Here is a 25658-nt window from a genome sequence, read left to right on the forward strand (position 1 = left end):
AGATTTAAATTCCCTTGGTTTTTCTAGAGAACCATCATGAAGCTAAATGTTTAATCACTCATGATGGAGTTTGGCTGTTTCCCCTCAACATCTGTCCAAATGCCATCACCTTCAGAGCCCATAGACCCATCCTGACTATTTTAAAGAGAATATTCATGCCCCGTAATTGGATTGATCTATGGAGCAGAGGCAAATCATGTGGTCTCCAGTTGCAGACATCAGAGATCAAAAGCTTTTGATGCAGAACAGAAACAGAAGCTCTGACGTTCAACCAAGCATCAGTATTAACACTGACGCAGAAGAGTGCTGGAAAATCACAAATCCAAACAAATGGGGGGAAAAAAAACTTCCTGAAGCAATGAAATAAATCCATACAGAATCAAAGACAAGAAGTTGGCTTTTAAGTCTCCCCAGAGAGGGCAGGTGCTCTTGTCAGTAAGCGGTAGATATATTACAGGCATGTGGCTTAGTGGAAAGATCACAGGCTTCAGACTCAGAGGTCGTGGGTTCTAATCCCAGCACCTCCACTTATCAGCTGTGTGACTTTGGGAGAGTCACTTAACTTCTCTGTGTCTCTGTTACCTCATCTGTAAAATGGGGATTAAGACTGTGAGCCCTACATGGGATGAACTGATTACCTGGTATCTACCTCAGTGCTTAGAACAGTGCTTGGCACATAATAAGTGCTTAACAAATACCATTATTAATATAGTGTTTTTTTTAGTTATCTCTTTTCTATTGATTTTGAATTTTTCTGTAGTTCTGCATTCTTTTTCATGTCTGAGTTGTACACAAAGATGAAGCATGTGCATTTCAGAATTATTACACCTGGCACGGTTCACCTTCTAACAGTGGATATGATAGTGCTTAGGTAGTCACCAACTCATCCCTAACCCCAAAGAACCCCAAATATTTTTAAACTCTGCTGCTTTCCCTACCTGTAATTTATTGTAGTATCTGTCTCCCTTGCTAGACTGTAAGCTACTTTAGGGCAGGGGTCATGTCTGCTAACTCTTGCACTCTCCAAAGCACATACTATAGTGGCTTCCACAGAGTAAGCACTCAATAAATACTGTTGGTGGATTGTAACAAAGGGACCTGGACAAAGCAGACATAGAATTATTGTTCATCAAGGCTCCCAACAGTGGGGGATGCATTTTAAATTATATTATAAATTATTTCTATTGTCCCTCTCCCCCTCTAGACTGTAAGCTCTCAGTGGGCAGAGAATATGTCTGCCAACTCTGTTGTGTTGTTCTCTCCCAAGCGCCTAGTACAGTGCTCTGCACATAGTAAGCGCTCAATAAATTCAATTGATGATGATGATTGAGGCTTATAAGTAGTAGGGTCCCTCTGGACTGTAAACTCATTGTGAGCTGGGAACGTGTCAGGCCACTCTTTGGTAGTCTCCCAGGTGCTTTAGTACAATGCTGTACACACAAAGTAAGCGCTCAATAAATACCACCGATTGATTAGTGGGTTCTGAACAAGCAAAATGAAACACTTGTCTACGTAGTGGGTAACAATTTTTTGTCACAGGAAGTTATGCAGCCTGAAAATCTCAATGAGTTAAATGTGATTTGGGTAAATTCATGGACAAGCAGGTAGAGGAACCATCAGCGTGGCTTAGTGGAAAGAGCAAGGGCTTGGAAATCAGAGGACATAGGTTCTAATCCCAGCTCCACTACTTGTCTGCTGTGTGACCTTGGGCAAGTCACTTAACTTCTGTGTCTCAGTTACCTCATCTGTAAAACAGGGATTAAAAAATGTGAGCCCCATTTGGGATGTTCTGATTACCCTGTATCTACCCCAGCACTTAGAACAGAGCTTGGCACATAGTAAAAGCTTAAAAAATACTGTAATTATTATTATTATTATTAACCATCAGTCATATAGAGGGAAAAATTAGGGATGCCAGTTAACCATTAGGATGGATATGGGAGCAACCATCTCATGATTTCTTGGTGGTGTCTCTGTCAGAGACCATTGGTGAGACCCAGCTCGTGTTCTCATGTACTGTTTGCCTGGATGCTCTTGATTTTATATTGACAGTTGTAGTTCATCTATTAATCAGTGGTATTTATTGAGTGATTCCTGAGGGCAGAGCACTGTTCTAAGCACTTGGGAAAATGCTATCCAACAGAGGTGGTTAGGCCCCAAGCAAAGGTTCTGAGGCTCCTGGAGTTCACTCAAATTCAACTAATATTTTTCTTCCCAACATTGTCAATCTATAAGATAAATCAGTATTCCTAATTGACACGCCTGATTTTGCTGAAATTTCATTATCTTTCGATTTAACAATTGTATTTTTCCTTTTGTTTTCATATTTCAAATGGAATCTCAGGGCATTCACATTCCCTCCCATTTTAAAACCAGTTTTACTTCTATAAAAGGCAGAACACGATGAGAACTTTTTTTTTCTTTTATGAGAGTTGGATAAGAAATCTTTGAAAACTAGAACTTGTACCTTGCGGTGGGAACACACTCAACACTAAAAGAGGAGATGCCCTCAGATAAAACTGCATTCAGTGTAGTTGGTCGGAGGAAAAGGGGAAGAGGCTCACTGAAGGCTGAAAAGACCTGTAGTTTGAATAGTAAGAGGAGCAGTTTTAGTTGCTGTATAGTATTTGGTTGGGGTGAAACAAAAGAATTGACCTCTGAGTTTCAGCCCTGAATCAGAGAGAAAAAGGCGACTGATTAGTTTTGTGTTTTTCACTTACACCTAAACCGCCTTTCCTGTCTGTTTAGTGGACACTTGATGATGCAACATGTCTTTCTCTTAAGTTGCTAATTAGCCGAGAACCCAAGCCAAACTTTCTATAATCGTTGCTGCTCACAACTCTCTTTCTGTGTCTTTTGGCAGAGGTACCAGAATACAGAACCCAGCCAGTAGGATTGCACATTGAAGAGTGACTCTCAGGAGGGAGAATAGAGATGAAATTTGGGAAATGCAAAGTAGTCACAGCGCAGTGGCAGCTTCCACTAGGCCAGGCTGCTTCTCAAGCTCTCCTTTGCATGTCTCACTTTATTCATTAGCATTTGTCATCTTGGAATGTGCTTCTCAGGTACTGCCATTTTTTAATCCAGTTTGGCCCAAGTGAATCTTTTCCTGAATCTAACGTGTAGCTGTGGATTTGTTTCTTTGTTCTGAGGGCCCTTAAAGATTTAGTAATCAATGCTCTTTGTTCTGAGGTCCCATAAAGATTTAGTAATCAATGCCTCTTCTTCCTCCTAAGGAGACCGTGAGCCCCATGTTTCCCACCTGCTTATGTTGTATTAGCTCCAGTGCTTAGTATGGGGCTTAATAATTATTTCAATTTCATTGTTATTATTATTCAAAGATTCAATCCTACTCAGTAGGCTAAATATTTAAAGGAAAGACCTTAAACATGGCAGTATTCTTTAACCGGAACACCTAAAGATCTTTGGAAGTCCCAGCCGATGAATAGTGATATTTTATCGTGGTGATAGAATCCCCAAGTGTTAACCAAATGATCTAATGAATCATTAAGCAATAAGGATGCGATAGCCTGTGGTCCAGCAATTTCCTTGAGTAGGACATTATTAATTGATAGTATACGATGAGTTTCACGAGCTAACAAAGTCCTTAAAAAGTGGCCCCATATCCTGTTTAAAATGTATCATAAATGTGCTTTGAGGTACTGTACCATTGCTGAAAACGGCTATTGTAAGAATGATAAGTAAATAGTGATCAAGAGTCTGAAGGTAGTTATAGCATACGTTAACATCATATGACGTAAGACAACTCCTACAAAACTAGGAGTTTATAGCTTTATAAAATTATAAAGGACTTTATGCGAGTACTAAAGAAGCAATGTTTTTAGAGCAGCATAATCTAGTGGGGGGGAAAAAGCTTGAGCTGGGGGTATCAAGAGAATTCTAATTCCAGCTGTGTCGCTAAGTAATTTTGTGACTGTGGAGGTGTCACTTATCTTCTTTGGGTCTCAGTTCCAAGATGGGGATATTAGTATTTGTCCTTTCTCCCATTAGTGGGAGAAGGAGGGGGGGTTTGGGCCATATGAAATCAATTATAAAAATGTTTTAAGGCCCTTGGAAGAAAGATGCTGTATTAATCAAAGGTATTAGTGTCATTATCGTTGCAGTTTTCAGGTTGTAATTATTAAGGACCTCTTTATTAACAATCTCTTTTACTACATCCTACCAGGTGGATTACTATAGCTATCTTCATTTTACAGGTGAAGACATAAAGGCAGGAGGAATATTTACTGTTGATTTATTCCCTAAATCTATTCACTGGCTTAGAATAGGAAGCAAACGACCATCTTAGGCTTTTAAGCAAATTTAGGTTTGTTCATTTGCAAAATGACTAAACTTATTTTTAGAAAACAAATTGTCAAGAGCATTTGAATCTGGGTGGAACATCCGACTGCTCTCTGGGCGTAGTGGATGCGGCCTGCTTTATTCGTCAGGCATTTGGGTTGTCACTTGTTTCTGTGCTTTCACATGATTTCTCTTCCACTCTTTCCTGATTGTTGGCTTGTGGTTCAATACTGCCCATGACTATCACATTGTCCTGTTTTACTATAAAACCCCCTCCCGGATCTTAAGATCATCACACTTTGAAAGTGATATGAGATGGCGAATTAATGAAAGTCTTGAAACTGGCAGTGGTTCGAAACTGCGCCTAAAAATGCAGCACTTTTGACTGCGGTTGCCGGGTAACTTCCCGTTAGTTTTAGAACAAGCTGGCCCTTTGACTGTGACTTTTGTAGATGTCATGAAGATTCGCTGATGTGTTTGTATCAATCAGTGGTATTTATTGAACACTTACTAAGTGCAGTAAACTGTACTAAACACTTGGGAATAGAGTTGGTGGATGGGATCTCTGCCCATAAGGTGTTTATGGAGAGAGAGGAGATGGGGATGTGTGAAAGAATATTAGATATTCCAAACGCCTTATTCTCTTGCAGAAGTGAACTTGCCATTTCAAGTCTATAGCCAGGGTAGGTGAAGGTGGCTTGTACACTTCTTGAGGTCAGGGATTGTGTCTCTTAATTCTGCCGTACTCTCTCAGGTGCTTAGTTCAGTTCTGGACACAAATTAGGTGCTCAAAAAATATTGTTGGATTGATCGATTAAATCCACAGACCTGAATGGACTCGCTCTTCAAATGTGGCAAATTGAGCTTAATTTGCAAAAGTAGTAGAAACTCCTCTGTCACCCCTTTGCCAGCAACAGGGAGGAGGAGAGGGGCCATGCAAGAGGGAGAGAACCCTTAACTGCTGGCAGCAGAAAGGCGGGTGGGCCAGGAGGAAGGAAAGAAACATCATTAAATCATTCTGCCTAGCTCGAAGCCGGAGGTCAGAACAAAATGAGCCAGAGGAGAGGACCTTTAAGGGGCCTGGAATGCCAAGAAGGTGGGGTGTGATGGGATGGAAAAGCTAACAGCCTCTAGGAAGGAAGATAAACAAAACCAAGGAAGGACCCACAATGGTTTGATAAAGAAGTGAGACAGGATTTTAGCTAGTGTGTTTTTGTTGTTTGTTTTGTTTTAAAAGTGTTTTCATTTGCCCAAAACACAAGTTGTCAACTAGGGGTACAAGCATTCCTGAGGCTACTCCAAAGCACTTTAGGGAAGCAGCATGGCCTGGTGCAGAGAGCACATGTCTAGGAATCAGAGGACCTGGGTTCTAATCTTGGACATGTCTCTTACCTTCCCTGCCCCTCAGTTTCCTCAACTCCAAAATGGGGCTTAATTATCTCTTCTCCCTCCTTAGATCGTGAGTCCCATGTTGGCTGGGGACTGTGACCCGCCTGATTTTTCACACTAGTGCTTAGTACAGTGCTCGTAGAGTGTACATCTCTACGCAGATGACACGCAGATCTACATCTCCGCCCCTGTCCTCTCCCCCTCCCTTCAGGCTCGCATCTCCTCCTGCCTCCGGGACGTCTCCACCTGGATGTCGGCCCGCCACCTAAAACTCAACATGAGCAAGACTGAGCTCCTCATCTTCCCTCCCAAACCCGGTCCTCTCCCAGACTTCTCTATCACCGTGGATGGCACGCCCATCCTTCCCGTCTCTCAGGCCCGCGATCTCGGTGTCATCCTTGACTCATCCCTCTCGTTCACCCCACGCATCCTATCCGTTACCAAGACCTGCCGGTTTCACCTCTACGATATCGCCAAGATCCGCCCTTTCCTCTCCACCCAAACGGCTACCTTACTGTTACGGGCTCTCGTTATATCCCGGCTAGACTACCGTGTCAGCCTTCTCTCTGACCTCCCTTCCTCCTCTCTTGCCCCGCTCCGGTCTATTCTTCACTCCGCTGCCCGGCTCATCTTCCTGCAGAAACGATCTGGGCATGTCACTCCCCTTCTTAAACAACTCCAGTGGTTGCCTATCGACCTCCGCTCCAAACAGAAACTCCTCACTCTAGGCTTCGAGGCTCTCCATCACCTTGCCCCTTCCTACCTCTCCTCCCTTCTCTCTTTCTACCGCCCACCCCGCACGCTCCGCTCCTCTGCCGCCCACCTCCTCGCCGTCCCTCGGTCTCGCCTATCCCGCCATCGACCCCTGGGTCACATCCTCCCGCGGTCCTGGAACGCCCTCCCTCCTCACCTCCGCCAAACTGATTCTCTTTCCCTCTTCAAAACCCTACTTAAAAATCACCTCCTCCAAGAGGCGTTCCCAGATTGAGCTCCTCTTCCCCCTCTACTCCCTCTGCCATCCCCCCTTTACCTCTCCGCAGCTAAAGCCTCATTTTCCCCTTTTCCCTCTGCTCCTCTACCTCTCCCTTCCCATCCCCACAGCACTGTACTCGTCCGCTCAACTGTATATATTTTCGTTACCCTATTTATTTTGTTAATGAATTGTACATCGCCTTGATTCTATTTAGTTGCCATCGTTCTTACGAGATGTTCTTCCCCTTGACTCTGTTTATCGCCATTGTTCTTGTTTGTCCGTCTCCCCCGATTAGACTGTAAGCCCGTCAAACGGCAGGGACTGTCTCTATCTGTTGCCGACTTGTTCATCCCAAGCGCTTAGTACAGTGCTCTGCACATAGTAAGCGCTCAATAAATACTATTGAATGAATGAATGAATGCTCGGCAAAGAGTAAGTGGTTAATAAATGCCACTATCATCATTACGGTGGTCAGAACAGTGCTTGGCACATAGTAAGCACTTAACAGATACCATCATTATTATCATTATTATTGTCATTATGATCAGGGGGGACAGATAATGGGAACTCTAGTAGCGATGTAAGAGTGGGTAAGGGGAGATCTTGCTTTGTGCCAGTTTTGAGGAATACTAAGAGCAGTTTTCCCTTGTCACCTGCTACTGCTGCTGGCTTGGCACTGGCCAAAATGTTCATGTGTTTGTGAATGGAGAGTGAAGGGGGAGAGGAAAAGTAGTACATAAAAGGAGGAAGGTTCTGTATGGGTAGACATGGGACCACAGGGAAACAGTTTATATGAAAATTGACTACTACTCTTAAGCAAATGGTAAGTGTGGTGACTTTCATTTGGACAACCGTCAAGATCTTATTAGAAAATATTACTCCAAGAAATCAGCTACAGTTGAATATAAAATTCAATATACAATATTCATTTTTTGTGTCAAGCAAAAAATCTGCTGCTCCTGAATCTGTGGATTGAAAAAAGCCCATTTGTTTTCAAACTGGGTATACGTTTTGTTACCCATACATCTGTGGGTTTAGTTTAGGGCCTTGTATATGACACAGAGGGTCAAATGTTCCTCCTGACTGTTCTGCGGACTCGTACATCATCATGCTAAATCATCATTCGCAAACCTAGATGGGAGAGTATTTGGAGGTAACTGAGAAGCAGGAGAATAATGCCTCGGGGGGAGGATTGGGATCACCATCCTGGGGTTAGAAGGGGAGCCTTTCATGTTGCCCCCTCGCAGCTCTGGACTCTGACACAGGTGGGCTGAAAATAACCTGCCCCCATTAGAGCTAGGGGTTATAGAGGAGTCAGTCACCAATCAATCAGTCATATTTATTGAGTGCTTACTGTGTGCAGGGCACTGTATTAAGCACCTGGAAGAGTACACTAAAAGAGGTTTTTTGGTTTTTGTTTTGTTTTGAAGGCATTTGTTAAGCACTTACCGTGTGCCAGGCATGGTTCTAAGCACTGGGGTAGATACAAGGTAGTCATATTGGACACAGTCCATGCTCCTCCTGGGACTCACTTTCTTAATCCCCATTTTACAGATGAAGTAAGTGAAGTGGCTTGTCCAAGGTCACACAGCAGTTGGTAGACATGTTCCTTTCCCACAATGAGTTTACAGTCTAGAGGGGAAGGCAGACAATATAAATAAATAAAAATTACAGATATGTACATAAATTCTGTGGGACTGAGGGAGGGGTGAATGAAGGGTGCAAATATAAGTATTAGGGTGATGCAGAAGCGAGTGGGAGAAGAGGAAATGAGGACCTCATCAGGGAAGACTTCTTGGAGGAGACGTGCCTTCAGTAGGGCTTTGAAGGTAGGGAGAGTGATAATCTATCGAATATGAAGAAGGAGGGCGTTCCAGGCCGGAGGCAGGACATGTGCGAGAGGTTGGCAGCGAGATAGAAGAGACTTAGCTAGGTTCATGTAAGTTGAGCAAAGTGTGTTTGATGTAGTAGAATAACAGGGAGGTAAGTCTCCCTCTTCAGCCCTGATAGAAGACGGCTGTTGACTGTCTCTCCACCGCTGTGGAGATGACTGCAGGATATTCCCATAGCTGAAAATATTTTGGACATTTAATCTTCAGATATGTGTGTTTGCAGTCCTGTCATAAGCCTAATGAGAGTGAGGCCATAAGATAAGCTAAAAATAGATTCATCATGGAGAAAAGATTAACTACTGTTGCTTAATTAGCCGGAGTGAAATTTGTTTCAAAACTTCTGAAGATAGTAACATTCTCTCTCATGTTTATTTTTCAGAAACTATGTGAAGGGATACTAAGCATCCTCGAAAGGGACATAACAACGTCCTGTCAGGTGACCTGTCTGGAAGCTCTCCGCATTCTCTCCAGAGACAAAAAGGTTTTAGTTCCTGTCACGACAAAGGAAAACATGAAAATATTGATGAGACTAGCCAAGTTGGATGATACCGAGGGTTCTTTGGAGGAGGTATCAGATTTCCCAGTTATAGTGGAAGCATTAAAATGCTTATGTAACATAGTTTTCAACAGTCCAATTGCACAGAAACTCAGTCTGGAACTTAATCTTGCTGCAATGCTTTGTAATCTTCTGAGAAAGTGCAAGGACCAGCAATTTATTAGTGACATCAAATGTTTTGACTTGCGTCTGCTCTTCCTCTTGTCACTTTTGCACACTGACATCCGGTCACAGTTACGCTATGAGCTCCAGGGCCTGCCACTGCTGACCCAGGCTTTAGAGAGTGCTTTTAGCATAAGGTGGACCGATGTGTACAAAGCTGCTCTAGATCCCAACGGGCCTCCTCTATCACTCCAAGAGACGGATTGCGCGATTGAGGCCCTCAAAGCTCTCTTTAACGTAACGGTCGACAGCTGGAATGTACACAGTGAGGTAAGCTTTAAGTTACAAACTCTTCCAGGGTTGTCATTTGTTTGTCTCCAAGAATCACAAAGTCCTTGGGAAGAGGACCAGAATTGATTCCCGATTCTGCTGCTTCCTGGAGATTGAAAGCACATCTCCTCCAAGAGGCCTCCCCTGACTAAACCCTCCTTTCCTTTTCTTCTACACCCTCTGCGTCGCCCTGACTTGCTCCCTTTATTCATTCCCCTCCTCCTGCCCCACAGCACTTATGTACATATCTTTATTTATTTATATTAATGTCTGTCTCCTCCACTAGACTGTAAACTCACTGTGGGAAGGTATTGGGTCTATTGTATTGTTATATTGTACTCTCCCAAGCGCTTAGTACAGTACTCTGCACAGAGTAAGTGCTTAATAAATATGATCGACCAACTGACTGATAGAACCTGGGTAATCTTCATGAGTTTTGCTTTTACAGTTAAAGAAACTTAGACATTAAGTAATTTGCCCAGAATCACAAAGCAGCAAGTGGTGGAGCTGCTTAAGACCCCAGGTCTTCTGACTCCCAGGCCTGTGCTTTTTTCACTAGGATGTGCTGCTTCTGGTAGGATAGCCACCACAGGAAGTGGAAAAGCCAGTATTTGTTCATAATGTGCTCAAGGGCATTGTCACTATGTCGGTGCAAAACAGAGTTAGCCGAATGCTCCTTGAAATGTTGTTGCACTTCGAATTTTTTTAAAAGTAGTCCAACTGTTGAAGTGAATTATAAACTGAAAGTCCTCTGAATATTTTTTGTAAGCAAGGGGTACTGTGGAGGCCTTTAACATCTGTAAGAAAAGGTAGACAAGCTTTTGGGTTGATTGATTAAGATCAGTTTTGAATATGGAGAACTAAAAGGGAATGCAAGTTTCACAATTGTTACTAATGTCTCAGTAGTATTTAGATATTTGGCTAAGGTAGCTGAATATCTGATAAGGATGTGGAACCGAAACCTGGGTCTCTGGTCCAAGGATAGGGTTTCCATTATTACATCCCATAAAATTAGCATTTTATCAATCCATTATCCTTCTATAATAGGGTCATGTACCAAGGTGATCCTCAGAAGGATCACCACCATTTGAAGAATCAATTCATTTGGAGTTGCCAAAAATATTGTATTTTCAGAGCAGGGAAAATGGTACTCTTGGCCAGGATCATTAATTTAAAATTAGCGCCCAAGAGGCACTTTTTGCCATCCAGAGTTGGAAAGTAGCTTTGGAGGAGGATTGGTTATAATTCCCTCCTGATAGTACTTGTCTAACAGAAGATGACGTGTCTGCCACGCAGATATGTCACCCACAATAGCAGTATATAAATCTAAGATGAAGAGCCTGTAGGTAGGTTTCTAGCCTTCTCTCCTAATGGTCTTCCTATGGAAGCAGCCAGACCACTGGTTTTACAAATTGACATCGGCTCCCACATTTCAGGATTCACCTCATCAGTGACACTATAACTGGCTTTCCTCTGGGGTGTTTCTGCTGACCGTGGCCGTCTTTGCCTAGGCTCATTCCGTTTTTCCTCTCTTCTTCCTCCATTTTGTCCGAGACACCAACATTGCATATGCCTCAGGGAAGTGTAGCTTTGTGTCCTTTTAACCAAATGGTTATGAGAGTAAACTAGCCTTTTTTAAGTACCAATGTAGGAATTTTTACACAGTGTTCCATTTGCGCCCCAGTGAGGTGATGTACTGCTTCAGATATATGCCATTTTTGCCAGCACCTCTTCTTGAAGGGTTATTTTACAAGAGTTAGTTGCCGTGGGCAGGGGAGGGAGGAGTTGTAGTCTGAATTCTAAAGTGCAAAGAGATTTTCATTTTGGAACCAAATATTTGATGAATCAAACAGATTTTTGAATGACCACAGTATGATCATCTTTTTCTGGGGCTTGGCGGAGAATAATACAGGAAGCACACATGCTCTGTTTAACTTTCAAAACTAAATATTTATGCTACATCTCCATGCATTTTAGCTAGTAGTTTGAGATCTTCTACAGTTATTTTTTCATTGTTAATCCCCTCTTTGGGTTTCCTTTCAGCAACAAACTGTACTGAAGGACTGTTAATATACACAGAAAATGTTTTCTTGGTACCAAAAAAACAAAGAAATTCTGTGCTACAAGACTTGTATGTCTCATTAAGAATGGTAGAATTATACAGCCTACCTTTTCATAGAAACCATTGAAGATAGGGACTATTTTGTAAATTTAGGGTGGATTTAAAACTTTCGAAGGTGGCTTGAATTGGGCATTTTCCCAAGGGCCTCCCTCCTCCCCTTTCCTGCCCCCCAACCCACATCCTCCTTGTTTTCTCTTCCTCCCTTCTTGCCCCCGTAACCCCCATCCTCCTTTTTTTTCTCCTCCTCCCCCCTTTCTACTTCTGGGGCAGGAAGAGCAAAACTGCAAAATATAAGATTGACAAGTTTGTGGATGCCTTTTTGGTTTGTAAGTCATGCAGTTAGGATTTAAAACATATTCAAGGGGCATGTTATTCTGACTTATTAAAAATGCTTCTGCCTATAGGGTTTTATATTTTTTAATTAGTATTTCTCAAGAATTAAGTGGGTTAATGAAGCCCTCTGTATATTACCGCTGTATCCTGAAGATTTAGCTGTTCTGTATTATTGCTTCAGTAATCATATGGGTTGTTGAAAATCCCTAGAAAAGAGATCTTTCTTAGTAAAGTCTTCAGAATGGTTTGTCAGCACAGAGCTAGTACATTTTAGAATAGTGACTGTTTGAAAAACCTAAACAGTGGGCTAAAAAGTATACCCGTCCCTGTTTGGGAAGAGTCCACAATGGCCTACTGATTCTTTTTCGTATTATGGTGACAGTTTCAGTGTCTGTCCAGCAGTAATCTAAGAAGCCCTTTTGACTCTTCTCTGAACCCTTGCCTATTCCCACATTACTCTTAAAATCTGCCTAGGCTCCTTTGTAATTTTCCCTTTTTCCTGAATTAGCCTCTTCCTTTTTGCATCTCACTTTCCTGCCTTCCTGTCTTGAAAATGCTTCTGTAATAAGTATTTCTCCTTCCTTTCCCTGTGCAAGGCATTCAGCTGATTCTCAATTATCTATTCTAATGCAACCCAGAGCACAGATAAATGAAATCCACTGAGAATCTCAAAATTATTTTCAACCACCTCCCCCACCTGTCATTTTCTCAGAGCTGCTGACAAACTCCTTATAATTACCTAATTTGAGTTTCAGCTCCTTCATTTCTCCTGCCTTAGAGTAGATAGTACAATGGCAAGAGAAACGGCAGAGGGGCTGGGAGGAAGAAGAAGGGAAAGAAAAAGTGAAAGGCATGAATAAGATAGAAAAATGGAAATTTAGCCCCTCAGGAAACACACTTCTCCTCAGTCTCATGACTTTACACTCCCCATCCCCTGCATGTAACTCTGCTCTCTTTTCTTCCTACACATAACTCTAATGATTCTCCGTCCTTAATGGCTAACTATAAGTAGTAAATAAAAAGTGTGGATTTGGGATGAAAGGATTTGTTTAGGAATATTGGGTGTGTCTTGAGAGGAGGGAAGGGTCTCTGTGACACTTCAACAGAAGATCACATCTCCAGTTTGGCTCCAAAGTAATTGAATCCAGGGGCTTTGGGGGAAATGGAGTCACACCTCCATCACCCTTCTGACAACTCACCCCTCCTGTAAAATCCTTCTCATGTTTTCTCTGTATTTAACTCTCTTACCTAGTAACACCTTTCTGTTGCTTATCTACCAGCATCCTACTTATTTTTCAAATTCCTGTAAAATCGCATCACTTTCCAGGAAGTTTTTATAGGACTCTGTTAAAAAATAATTCAGTAAAGTGAAAATTAATCACAATTCTTTGGAACCCGATTCCCAGGAGAACCTATCTGTTTACATCTCAGTTCCATTTGTTTGAGTTGTTTAGGAGTCCTGTTGATTTTAGACCTGTAGAATTTTTTTGTCGGTACTGGACCGATTCAGGGCTTGGTCAATACTTAGAAGAGTACAAACAATTCTATTGTAGTGTACTCTCCCAAGTGCTTAGTACAGTGTTCTGCAAATAGTAAGCCTGTAATGAATACCATTGATTGCTTGATGAAATACTGCCAAATTGGAATGGTGAAGTTTGTGGAGAGGGTAATAAAAGGTGACAGCTATTCTTTCAGATTAAAGGATTTTTGGTTGGGAGGTTGGAAAATTTCATTTTCAGACACTTCTTTTAATTTATTTGTTATAAATCATTGATTTCTTTTTGATTAATTATTTTAATAAATTAATATAATGATGCCTTTCCCTCATCTCAGAATTTTAAGATTTTAAGAATTTTAAGAATTTTAAAATTCCCTTAGAATTTTAAGATTCTCCTAAGGAGCATTAAATACAATTTATAGTGGTGCTTAACTCTACCTTCTGCATCTACTGTTCATCCTAAGAGAAGACTGATGTGAGAGCTGAGAAAATAGGGAGAAAGTGGTTTCAGCATAGTGTATTTATACTATTTTCCTTTTTCTTCATTGTAACCAAGTAATTAATAATTTCACATCATTTACTACTTTGAGTAAATTGTATTGCATAAAGTCAGGGGGCTTTTGTGTATGTATGTAGTCCTGTTTTCTCCCATTTGGATTGTGACTTCCAGTTTACCTTGAGTTGTTCTGTCCACAATAGTTTTGAACAGTATATGGAGAAAACTCCAAAGAAATGTGGTTTCAAAGCATTATTACTCTGTGACTTTTGGGTATCATGTGTGATTGATTGAATGTATGACCTTTAGCCATTAAAAATGAAAATATTTAAAATGTAAATTTAAACTTTTAAAAGTTTTCCCCCAGTAATAAATTGAGTAGTCTCTAGAGGGTTTTAAGGGCTAGAGATAAGAAGCTATAAGGAAGATTCACTCTTCCTTTCCCTAAAAGTCCATCCCTACCTTGCAATTATAGGAAATGACCTAAATGGATTTTATACTTGTGTTGCCGAAATTCAATCACCTGGGTAAGAAATAAATAAAATTAAGCCAAAATATATTTCACTATAATTCTGCTTTTCTGTTTGAGGGCTCACTGTCTAGTTCTCCAAAGGTGAGCAAAGGTGATTACTTCTGATGTCAGCTTCCAGATGCTCTCAGGATCCTTTTCTGGAAAAAAACAAAACACATAAAGGACTCTTAAAGAGACAAAATCACCTATTCTTCCTCCTTTTTTAGTAGCTTTGGTTCAGGTATGATGAAATCAAAGGGTAAAATCTGGATTGTTCTCCCTGTATCACATTTCTAGTGATACCAAGAAAATTTAATTATGTCTCGGGAAACATTCCAGTAGAAATGGCATAACTGCTTTGAGGGACCATGTCTTAGGTGTACCGCAGGAACTAATTCAGTACCATGTACTTTGAGGACACTCAGCAAATGCATGATGCTGTGATCCGTTTGATTTATTTGTAAATATAATGGGACAAATCCTAGAAAATGTACTGGAGAGCACCGTGGATCTTTGTTTGGAAAAGGCATAGAAAATAGCATCACCCCTATATGTGCCTATACACTGAAACCCTCTAGGTTAACATGCAAAACAAAACTTGGTTGCTGTTGTTCTGTATCCGTTGCAGAGTGACTCTCATCAATTCCGCGTTATGACTGCCATCCTTCGCCACTGTTTGCTAACCATGGGTCCAACTGAAGACAAAACAGAAGAATTGCACAGGTTGGTAGCCTTGCATGATTTTTATATATGGAAGTAGAGATCTTGCTTTCCAAGAATTAAAAAGATAAAAGCTAATATAAAGGCAATTGTCTTATGAGTTAACTCAAGAAGACTAGACAATTGGGAGGAGTTTCCGGGCTCTAAAAGAGGACTGGACTCTAGAAAAATGGGGTGTTCGTGTGTTCACTAAAAGTGGGCAGCCAGCAGATCAGAGAAGCAGCATGGCCTGGGGGAAAGAGCACAGGCTTGGGAATCAGAAGATCTGGGTTCTATTCCTGGATCTACTATGTGACCTTAGAAGTCACCTGTCTTCTCTGTCCCACAGTTTTCTCACCGTAAAAGAGGCCTTAATACCTCATCTCCCTCCTATTTAGACTGAGAGTCCAATTTGGGACAGGGACTGTCTGACCTGATTATCCTGCATCTACCTCAGCTCTTAGTCTACAGTTATTATTGTGTGCTTAAAATGTGCAAAGCACTATACTAAACACTGTGCAGTGTAGCCTAGTGAAAAGAGTTCAGAACTGAAAGTCAGGAGCCCTGAGTTCTTGCTCCCGACTCTGCCACTTGCTTGCCGTGGGCAAGTTACTTTAATCTTCTCTGCCTCCTCTTTTTTGTCATCTGTAAATGGGGCCAAGATACCTGCTTTTTCCCCTATAAGGGACTTGTGCGACCTGATTATCTTTGACCCTGGTGTTTGGCCTTTAGCAAGCGCTTAATAAAAATCATCTTTATCATTATTATTACTTTTGCAAAAGTCAGTTAAGCCATTGTGGGGCTACCAGCCTAATTCAGGAAGAACAGACCCATATGACAATAAGAATATAATCCAAACAACACTGAAAACAACTAAAAAATTCAATAGCCAAAAAATCAAGTACACCAAGTTAAACATTGCTTTGAGGAGGTGGCCTTGAGGTACCACAGGATTCCTGCCACAGCCATCTCATCTGCTTCCTCCTGATCTCCATATCTGGGAGGGGCTTGAGGAAGAGGAGGGAGTTTGCCTCAGCCCTTGGGGCGTGTAGATCTCAGTTTCCCTTCCGTTCAAGACCTTTTTAGAAAGTACTTGCCCTTCCATTCCTCCATTAGGCCATGATTAAGCCTAATAGTCACAGAATAAATCTGTTATTGTAGATTTTTATTTTGCAGGCTGCATCTTCAGCTTCTAATCCAACTTGAAGTAATGAGTCATCTCAGCCTTGCGTCAGAGTGCTCACAATCAGTTGCTCTGGAGGCAGCCTTTTTAACCGTCTACAATTGTTCCCAGGTTGCCCACTTTTCATTTTGAGCACGGGGGCGGGATTGGTGATCACACCATTGCAGGGAAAAGGAGAAAAGCGGAAAGGGGAGGAGGAGGAGGATGAAGAGGAAACAATAATCCTCCTCTTCCTCCATTACTTCTTTTGGCTCAAGGGGCCAGAGGAGAGGAGGAGGATGCTGCTCCCTGGCTTCATAGGTTTCATGGGCTCATCGACACACCAGCTTAAAAGCTGCCATTTTCCATGGCCCTGCTCCAAATTCCTGGGGAAAATTGTAACTTTATCGCCTGGCAGACTGCTACATCACAGGTTACATTTTGTATTTGACCGCCGTGCTCTGTTTTACAACTATAGACCTCCTAAAACCCCTTGATTCTCTTGTGGTTAGGCAAAGATCCGTCTGCTAACTTGCTTATATGTCCCCAAGTGCTTAGCCATGCTTTCCCACAGTAAAACTTCAGTAAATATTATTGATTCATCCATGAAGGAAGTTTTCCTACAAAGTTCTAATCTGAGCTTCATGTAGGCAGGGACTGTCTATACGTATATTTTAGTAGTGAACTCTCCCAAGTGCCTAGTGAAGTGCTCTGCACACAGTTAAGTGCTCAATAAATGTCAGTTGATTGATTCTAAATAAATTAAATCACGAGGATTTAAAAACCCACCTTTCTAGAATTGGGAGCCCGAAGAGGTTCTGTGTTACACCATAGTCCTTTTGTGGTATAGCAAAGTAACCTTCTTATTGTATGTATTGGGGGGCAGAAGTGGATACATAGTGTCCTGTTCAGGCTCAGGTAAATCTAAAGGCCTAAATTAGGCTGACATCAAGGTGAATCTGCCCAAATAGATTCTGATCAGTGAGGACCCTCCCAAGTGTACTCCATGGCTCCATGCAGGAATGTATCTAACTGATTCTTTATAAAAAAGAAGTCCCTTAAGTTTTGGCAGTATGCACCCACCCCCTAAAACCTCTGTCAGGAATGTCTTCCTTTATATTTAAACATCTTCTTTTTGCCCTTGAAGTCAATTTCTTATTTAAGAGGTAGAGGAATCAAGGAAAAATTCATTGTTGCTCAATCCATTCTCAAATCAACACAGAAAACTTACATTTAGATTTAATGCTTGGGGATAAGAAGAACAAAAGACTGAATCCAAGCACTTTTGTTCCCTATATATTTATTGAGTGCTTACTGTGTGTAGAGCACTCTACTAACTTCTTGGGAGAGTACAACACAATATAACAGACACATTCCCTGCCCACAACAGAGCTTATAGTCTAGAGAGGGAGGCAGACACTAAGTAAATTTCAGATATATACATAAGTGCTGTGGGGCTGGAGGGGTCGATAAGTAAAGGGAGCAAATCACGGCAGAGCATAAGGGAGTGGGCAAAGAGGAATCGAGGGTTTAGTCAGGGAAGACCTCTTGCAGGGGTGGGGGGAGAATAATTGTCTATCAGATATAAAAAGGGAGGGTGTTCCAGGCCAGAGGCAGGACATGGATGAGAAGTGGGCGACAAGACAGAGGTCAAGGTTCAGTGAGTGGGTTGGCATTAGAAGAGCAAAGTGTGTGGGATGGGTTGTAGTAGGAGAGTAGCAAGGTGAAGTAGGAGGGGGCAAGCTGATTGAGCGCTCTAAAGCCGATGGTAAGGAGTTTCTGTTTGATGCGGAGGTGGATGGGCAAGCACTAGAGGTTCTTGAGGAGTGGGGAAATGTAGACGGAACGTTTTTGTGGAAAAATGATCAGGGAAGCGGAGTGAGGTGTGGCCTGGAATGGGGCGAGAAAGGAGGCAGAGAGGTCAGCAAGGAGGCTGATCCAGTAATCAAAGAGGGATAGGATAAATGCCTGGATTATTGTGGTAGCAATGTGAATGGAGAGGAAAGGGTGGCTTTTAGCTATGTTGTGAAGGTTGAACTGACAAGATTCAGTGGTTGAATATGTGGGTTGAATGAGACCGAGGAGTCAAAGATAACACCAAAGTTACAGACTTAGGAGGCAGGAAGAATGGTGGTGCTGTCTATAGTGATGTGAAAGTCAGGGACAACAGGATTTGGGTGGGAACTAAGGAGTTCTCTTTCTCACCTGTTAAATTTGAGGTGATGGCAAGATATCCAAGTAGAGATGGCTAACTATATTATACTAGCTGATATTCAGAGAATTCTGGGAAATGTCTGGATTGGGAAAATGTATTTCTTAGGAGGAACTGCTGCAAAAATACGATTCCCACTCCTTCAGGCTTCTTGGGATTAAATTCTGCTTCCAAGAGGGGTTAAAATATTTCCATAACCTGTGGGCTATGTCAGTATTGTATTGTCCAATTGCAGAATTTCATTCTGTCCAGTTTACCAGTGTCCCTTTGACTTCATTCTATTTCCACACCCAAGTGATAGTCTTTCCTTTATGTTTTTGAGGCCCTCACAAGCACAGGAGTAACAGTTTTGCTATCTGGAAAAGTTTAGTTTAGCCCTGGCCGAAGGGGCCTTCTTGTACTCTGTCCTTAAGAGATTGTGGGCCCACAGCCAAGCACACAAAAGACAAATTCCCATGAAAATTTAAATAGAAAAAGCAGAATTCCTTATCATTTATTTTAGGTCCTCTGCTTGATTTTGTTTAACCATCTGAGCATATGCTAATTTTGCATGGCTGTCCCAGTGGTCTTCAGAAATTGGGTGCTTTTTTCTAGGATCAGGCTAGTATATTTGATCTTATTGTTGGTGACCAAGGCCTGGTACCTAGTAAAAGCTGTTTTGGTAACAGGAGATTGTTCCTTAAAATTGGCTGGCCTTTTTGCTGTGACATGATTCTTGTTTGGAGTCCCAGTAAAATAGTTTAAATGGTGGAATTGGCCTTCTGAAGGAGGTTTTTTTGTCTTTTGATTGTGACAGCCTCATTGGTTTGTCATTAACTCAAATGCTTGTCGTTGAAAAATTGATTTCGGGGATCTTAGGGTGCTGAAGATCATCTTTAAACTGACAGCTCTGCTTTTACATGCTGTTGATCTGGAGGAGTAGTAGTCATTCTGATCCTGAAAGGAAGCTTAATCAGGCCACAAATTTTAAAAGAAAAAATTTATGTAGTTCAGATTTTATGTGGAAAATGCCCTGACTTAGTCCAGTGACTGTTGGATACTGAAGAGCCATATCATATATTGGAACTGCCTTGTTTTTGTTGAACACTGGAATAAGCATAGTTTAAGGTCCTGCATAGTAGGCCATTTTCTCCCCACTAACAAGGTTTTAATCAAGGCATTAAGGAGCTCTAAATAGGCCTTGCTTTGAATCTGCATATCAGGAGGGGGCTGGGAGTTAGAGGGGGAGGATGTCATGTCCCAGTGATTAATGATCTCTAGGAAGCTGAAATATACGCAGTATTTCTACCCCCTGGAGTAGGAATGCAAACACTATTGTGCAGATCTGTGCAGAGTCCCTGACTTCCTGGTAGCTAGAGAATTTCATACACTCCTCTACCACAAATAAAACTGTCAGTAAAGTGACAGAGATCAGAAAGCTGGGCTCCGATACTTGAAAAGAATAGCTCAGGCACAGTGATCCAGAAAATTAATTTTGTAGTTGTTTGGGAACTCAGTTGTTTAATAAGAAACCAGTAAAGGGGACTTTCCATGAAAAGCTTAAAACCACCAAATATTTGTTGAAATGAACTCCACATATTTTTTTTGTGATTTCTAAGTTCTTGGAAATCACTTACTTTAATTAAATCATTTAAAAGTGAAGAATTCCTTTAAGATGAGATAACTATAAAGGGGGTGGGCCAGGTTTTTGTTCAGAAGTCTTCCAAGGGTTCTCGCTGGTTTGTTCAAAGGATCATATCCACCCATTGCATCCTGTTATAATTACTCCATGTTTAGAGAGAGATTACATATCTGCAGAATCTCTTTAATACTGGAAAATAATTGTAAAGTTGGTTTGGATTTGGTGGTGGATGTTTTTTGGCATTAATCTTAACTGAATTTTGAAATTAACAGTTCTGGTTAAATTCAAGAAAAAATGGCATTGTATGTCTCAAAAGGGAGCAACTAACTAATATAGAGTTATGAATCACTGATATTTAAAAAGCTGAGTATTTGTTACCTAATTCTTACCTTCTTTAGTTACTTCATTGGTTATCAAATCAGTCCAAACTATTCCATACTTGATCATTCAAATTTTGAATCAGTAAGATGGTAACTTGTGATTTTCCATAAAATAAATATAAAAGAACAAAAATCTTTTTTTCCCGAAGGCAGCAATGGAGACCCTAGTTCTTAAAATCTTACTTTCTTTAGAGACTTTGTTGGTTATCAGTTCAGTCCAAATTATTCCATTCTTTATCATTCAGATTTTGAATTAGTAAGATGGTAACCTGTGGTTTTCATAAAATAAACATAAAAGAACAAAAATCTTTTTTTCTGAAGGCAGCAATGGAGACTCTAGTTCTTAAAATCTGAAAATTTAGGCGTGAAACCCACCTTATGATTATTCTTTAATAGCAGAAAGAATAGCTCAGTTTTGCTAAATAAATATATCAGTATATATCCACAAATGTATCCGTTTAAATTGACTGCCTTGGAGAGGGTTAAGACCTGAAGCAGGTCATAGTGTGTTCCAGATTTTGTCCAGATTTTCTTTTTTACTTTAGATCAAGATGTACCAAGTTTGATCCTCTTACTTTGTAAGAAGAAAATAAAATGTATGTCATCCCAGTATGTTCATTCAGCACACTTTCGCTTTTCTAGTGGAAAGGAATGCTGTAAAAAGATATGGCCGAGTTCTAAAATTGCTTAGACTTCGATTAAAACAAAGTTTTCTTGCATTCAGTAAAGCATTTTAGATGCTAGGCTCGAAACCAGTGTGTGAGCGCCCCCTACTGGTGTGCACCATCAGCCCAGAAATTCTTAAAATTTACAAATTTGTGATAACTGAAGGTGTGTATGGTTAGGAGGGCACATTTGTCTCTGCTGTGAACATGGAAAGACACAAACATCATTTTTTTTAAAGGGCTTATAGATCGTTAGAAATAGATTTAGAACTGTTAAATAGTTAAAGTTGTATTAGCCTATGAAGAGAATGATCAAGCACGAGGATAGTGCTCCTTTGGAATGTGGGTTGGATTTTTTTCACAGTTTTTTATTTAGCATCGGGAGTAACAGGGAAAATATGAGTGGGTCGATTGAAAAATCTAAAAATTAATGTACAACTTGCCCTGTATTTTTCATTTAAAAGAAAAGACCGTGAAAAACCAGTGTATAAGCTTGCTGCTTCCCATTTTTCTGCTTCATCATTCTGGTTGCATCTTGTCTCTGCTGTCTTTTATTCTTCTGTCCCCTACTCAGGCTCTTTCTAAGTCATCTCTCAGACAGGTCTCATCCTTTACTCATGTTGGCCTGTCGTGCCCTTATGATGCTAAATGTTATTTAGGAGGAAATTTTTTTTCAGATCACATTGACGACCGAAAGTCACTTCTAAGCTTCTTTTTATGCTTTAATTTTGAAGGACTATTCGGTTGAATTAGAATAACACATCTTAAAATTCTTTTTTTCAGCAATGCAGTCAACCTTTTAAGCAATGTTCCGGTCTCTTGTTTGGACGTTCTCATTAGTCCGTCAACCCAGGAGGAAACAACCCAAGAAGAAACAACTGAGGAAGAAACAGATTTGAAATACAATACCATGACATACAATGGTATGAATATGGATGCCATTCAAGTTCTACTCAATTTTATGGAGAAGAGAATAGACAAGGTAAAACTGAGAGAGTGCAGGGCTTGGGAGTTGCCACTCAGGAAAACCATTTCCGAAGTGCTAAATCAACAATAAACTCAAGAAATGCATGTTGAAATCCAAATGTGTTTCTCATGAAATTTGATAATCATCAACAAAGGAAATGTGTTTTTTGTAGAAAAGGATTAGCCAGTTTAACCATGAAGACTTTAGAAGTAACGTTGATTAGAATCGGGACCGGAAAAAAACAGGATGGTCAAGTAAAAACCATCCTTCCAACCATTAATCTGTGTTGTGTGTGAAATGAGAATAATGATTGAATTCCTCTCCCAGGTTTTTTGGGTTTTTTTGGTTTATTTTTTATCCCAATCTCTCCAAGGGGTTTCTGCAGTTCACTCAGTTCGGATGGCCAAATTATACTTCCTTTTTACCTACTCTTGGTAGCCTTTCTTTGTGAAATTTTGAGCCTGCAGTTTTCCATTGCATGTTTGGCTATTTTTCAGTATCAGGAGGGGGAGGCAGTTAACTTTGTATTATATTTCTAAACATAAAATGAAGATTACAAAGCATATTGATTTTGACTGGTATGAAGGAAAATTATTGTAAATAATTCACAGTTAATATTCTGCCATCATGGCATGGGTTACATTTGCATTTACTTACCTACATGTCTTTATAGAGATTAACTTTAGTTCTTCTGCTTTGAATGAAATGCCTAAATGAAAATGTTTTAAATTAAAATAAACCCGGGTCCAAATATGGGGGCCTATGATAAATCTGATAAATCAAGCACTCAGTACAGTGCTTTGCACACAGTAAGCGTTCAGTAAATATGATCGAATGAATCAGTGATAGTGACGATATAGGAGAGTAGGTAGCGGTCTAGTGAAAAATCAGGTGGTGGGTTTTAAAGAGAATGAATGTACTCTACTGTTTTCTGTTACCCTTTCCTTAGGTTTTTCAAGAGAAACATTTGTGGTGAACTCCCGACTGTATTATCAAGCGAAAGCTTGAGTTCTCTTATCCTAATGATGAGAGGAGTAGGAGCTGGAGGTTGACTATAAAGGAAAGGAGCATAAATATGCAATTGGCCAATAAAAATTGTTTTTGAAAATCTATTTGCAGTATCGCTGCTAATACGTTGATCTAGACAACGACTCTGCAAATGCTTATTTGGGGTAGAAGGAACTAAAGTTCAACATTAACTTTTGAGCTAAAACATGTTTGATGTGTAGCATTTTTTATACTACGTGAAACTTTATGGAGTCCTGCAAATGAGCTAACTGTGCATGTTTGAGTCCTTTTTAGGGAAGCTGCTACAGAGAGGGCCTTACTCCAGTTCTCAGTTTACTAACAGAATGCTCCCGGGCTCATAGAAACATCAGAAAATTCATCAAAGACCAGGTAAACTATTGATTTATGTTGAGTCTGAAAGGATAAAGTGTAGCTTATGTGACTTTTTTTTGAATGATAACAGTAGTAATAATAATAATTGTGGGATTGGGTAAGTGCTTACTGTGTTCCTTGACAACTGTACTAAGTTCTGGGATAGATACAAGATAATCAGATTGAATACAGTCCTTGTCTCACATGAGGCTCCTGGTCAACAGACAATTGAATGCCCATTTTACCGATGAGGAAACTGAGGCCCAGAGAATTGAGATGACCTGCCCAAGATCACACAGCAGGCAAGGGGTGGGACCATGATTAGAACCCAGGTCCTCTGACTCCCAGGCCCAGGTTCTTTCCCGTAGGTCTCACTGCTTCTCAGTGAGGAAGGATTGGTTGCAATAGTTGGGTTATGGACATTTTTAGTCTTTTTACATAGAATTTACCCAAGGCAACTTTCAAATCTTCTAACAGTGCATTTAAAGAAGCACATAAATGTTTAAAGTTACATTTGATGCTCCCCAGGAATGGGGGGGGTCCCACAGTACTTTTAGCTCAGTAGTGGTAATTATAATTATAGTATTTAAGTGCTTTGTGCCAGGCACTGTACTAAATGCTGGGGTAGATACAAGGTAACCCAATAGTTGTGGGTAGGGAAAGTGTCTACCAACTCCGTTGCATTGTGCTCCCACCCTAAGTTCTCAGTAAGTATCATTCATTCAGTCGTATTTATTGAGCGCTTGCTGTGTGCAGAGCTTTCTACTAAGTGCTTGGAAAATAGAGTTCAGCAATAAACAGAGACAATCCCTGCCCACACTGGGCTTACAATCCAGAAGGAGGGAATTGATAGATAGTAGTTGTGGCATGGTATTTATTGAGCACCTACTGAGTGAAGTGCACTGTATGAGGAAGATTCAGCAATCACTTTGTAAGCAGAGATAGGAGAAGAGAGAACTTGAATCGGATCCCAGTGGCAGAGGAGAATAGAGGCCAACTGAATTCCCAGAAAGTCCTGTAAATTGCTTCATTTTTAGCTTTCTGTCATTTTAGCTTTAGCCTTTTTGCAATCCAAGGATGGGAAAACACAACCTGAACCTAATTCTCCCCATTTCTAAAATGGGAAAGAATAAGGATTGTTAACCATGGAGAGGGTGTTATCGTGTCTTCCTGCACATTTCTGTGTTGATGGAGAATATCTTTGCCTTTCACGGTACTGTCCCCTGTACAACACTGAGGGTCCTGGGGCTATACGGATGACATAAAATCAGGCTTTGTCCCAATGAGCTCTTGGAAATCCTGCCAGGACTGGCACTCCATTCTTATGTTCTTCAGGTCCACTTAGTCCTTAGTCAGATCCGCTTTACAACCCATTCTGAACCCATCTTAAGGCCATGAGAGTTTTGTCCTGGTTGTCCAGGAATCGTGCCATTGTCCAGTTGCTCTTCTCCAGTGGAATCTGCTGTAAAAGCCTGATTCAAGCAGAGGCCATGCAAAGAAAGTAAGGGAGGGTCTTTTTCCCTCCTCATTCCTGGCAGACTTATTGATGGGTCCCCTGGAGCTGCATCTGAGTTTGCTATTTGTTCAAAACCATCAGTCAGTCAATTGTATTTATTGAGTGCTTACTGTGTGTAGAGCACTGTACTAAGCACTTGGGAGGGTGCAGTTAAACACTATAGCAGACACATTCCCTGCCCAAAACAGGTTAGGCTAGATGGGCAGACAGACACCAATATAAATAAGTAAATTACAGATATGATGCTGTGGCACTGGGAGGGGAGATGAATAAAGGGAGCAAGTCAGGGTGACGCAGAAGGGAGCTGAAGAAAAGGAAAAGAGGGCTTCGGGAAGGCTTCTTGGAGGAGATATGCCTTCAGTAAGGCTTTGAAAAGAGAATAATTGTTTGTCAGATAAGTGTCAGTTGAAATAATTTTCCAGAGGCAAGAACAAGTCTAGCAGATCCCGACCCAAAACGATCTCTGTGTCTGGCTGTGTACCTGAATAATTTACTTGGTAAAACCTGAGATTTGCTTACATGGAGGGAATTCACCTGTGGAGACTGGTTCCA

General features: G+C 41.0%; 1 protein-coding gene across 2 annotated transcripts in view; it reads left to right on the plus strand.

Annotated features, from left to right (window-relative positions):
* Nucleotides 1–25658, plus strand: part of RIC8B (RIC8 guanine nucleotide exchange factor B) — a 71348-nt gene that overhangs the window by 21210 nt on the left and 24480 nt on the right. The window contains exons 3-6 of one of the 2 annotated variants that reach the window (XM_029078858.1): nucleotides 8936–9544; nucleotides 15133–15227; nucleotides 22027–22225; nucleotides 23513–23608. In XM_029078858.1, the coding sequence (XP_028934691.1) occupies nucleotides 8936–9544; nucleotides 15133–15227; nucleotides 22027–22225; nucleotides 23513–23608 (999 nt within the window). The remainder of the gene's footprint in view (nucleotides 1–8935; nucleotides 9545–15132; nucleotides 15228–22026; nucleotides 22226–23512; nucleotides 23609–25658) is intronic. The other variant, XM_029078859.1, reaches the window with a different exon arrangement.

This window comes from Ornithorhynchus anatinus, chromosome 14 (genome assembly GCF_004115215.2).
Source record: "Ornithorhynchus anatinus isolate Pmale09 chromosome 14, mOrnAna1.pri.v4, whole genome shotgun sequence".
Classification (NCBI taxonomy): domain Eukaryota; kingdom Metazoa; phylum Chordata; class Mammalia; order Monotremata; family Ornithorhynchidae; genus Ornithorhynchus; species Ornithorhynchus anatinus.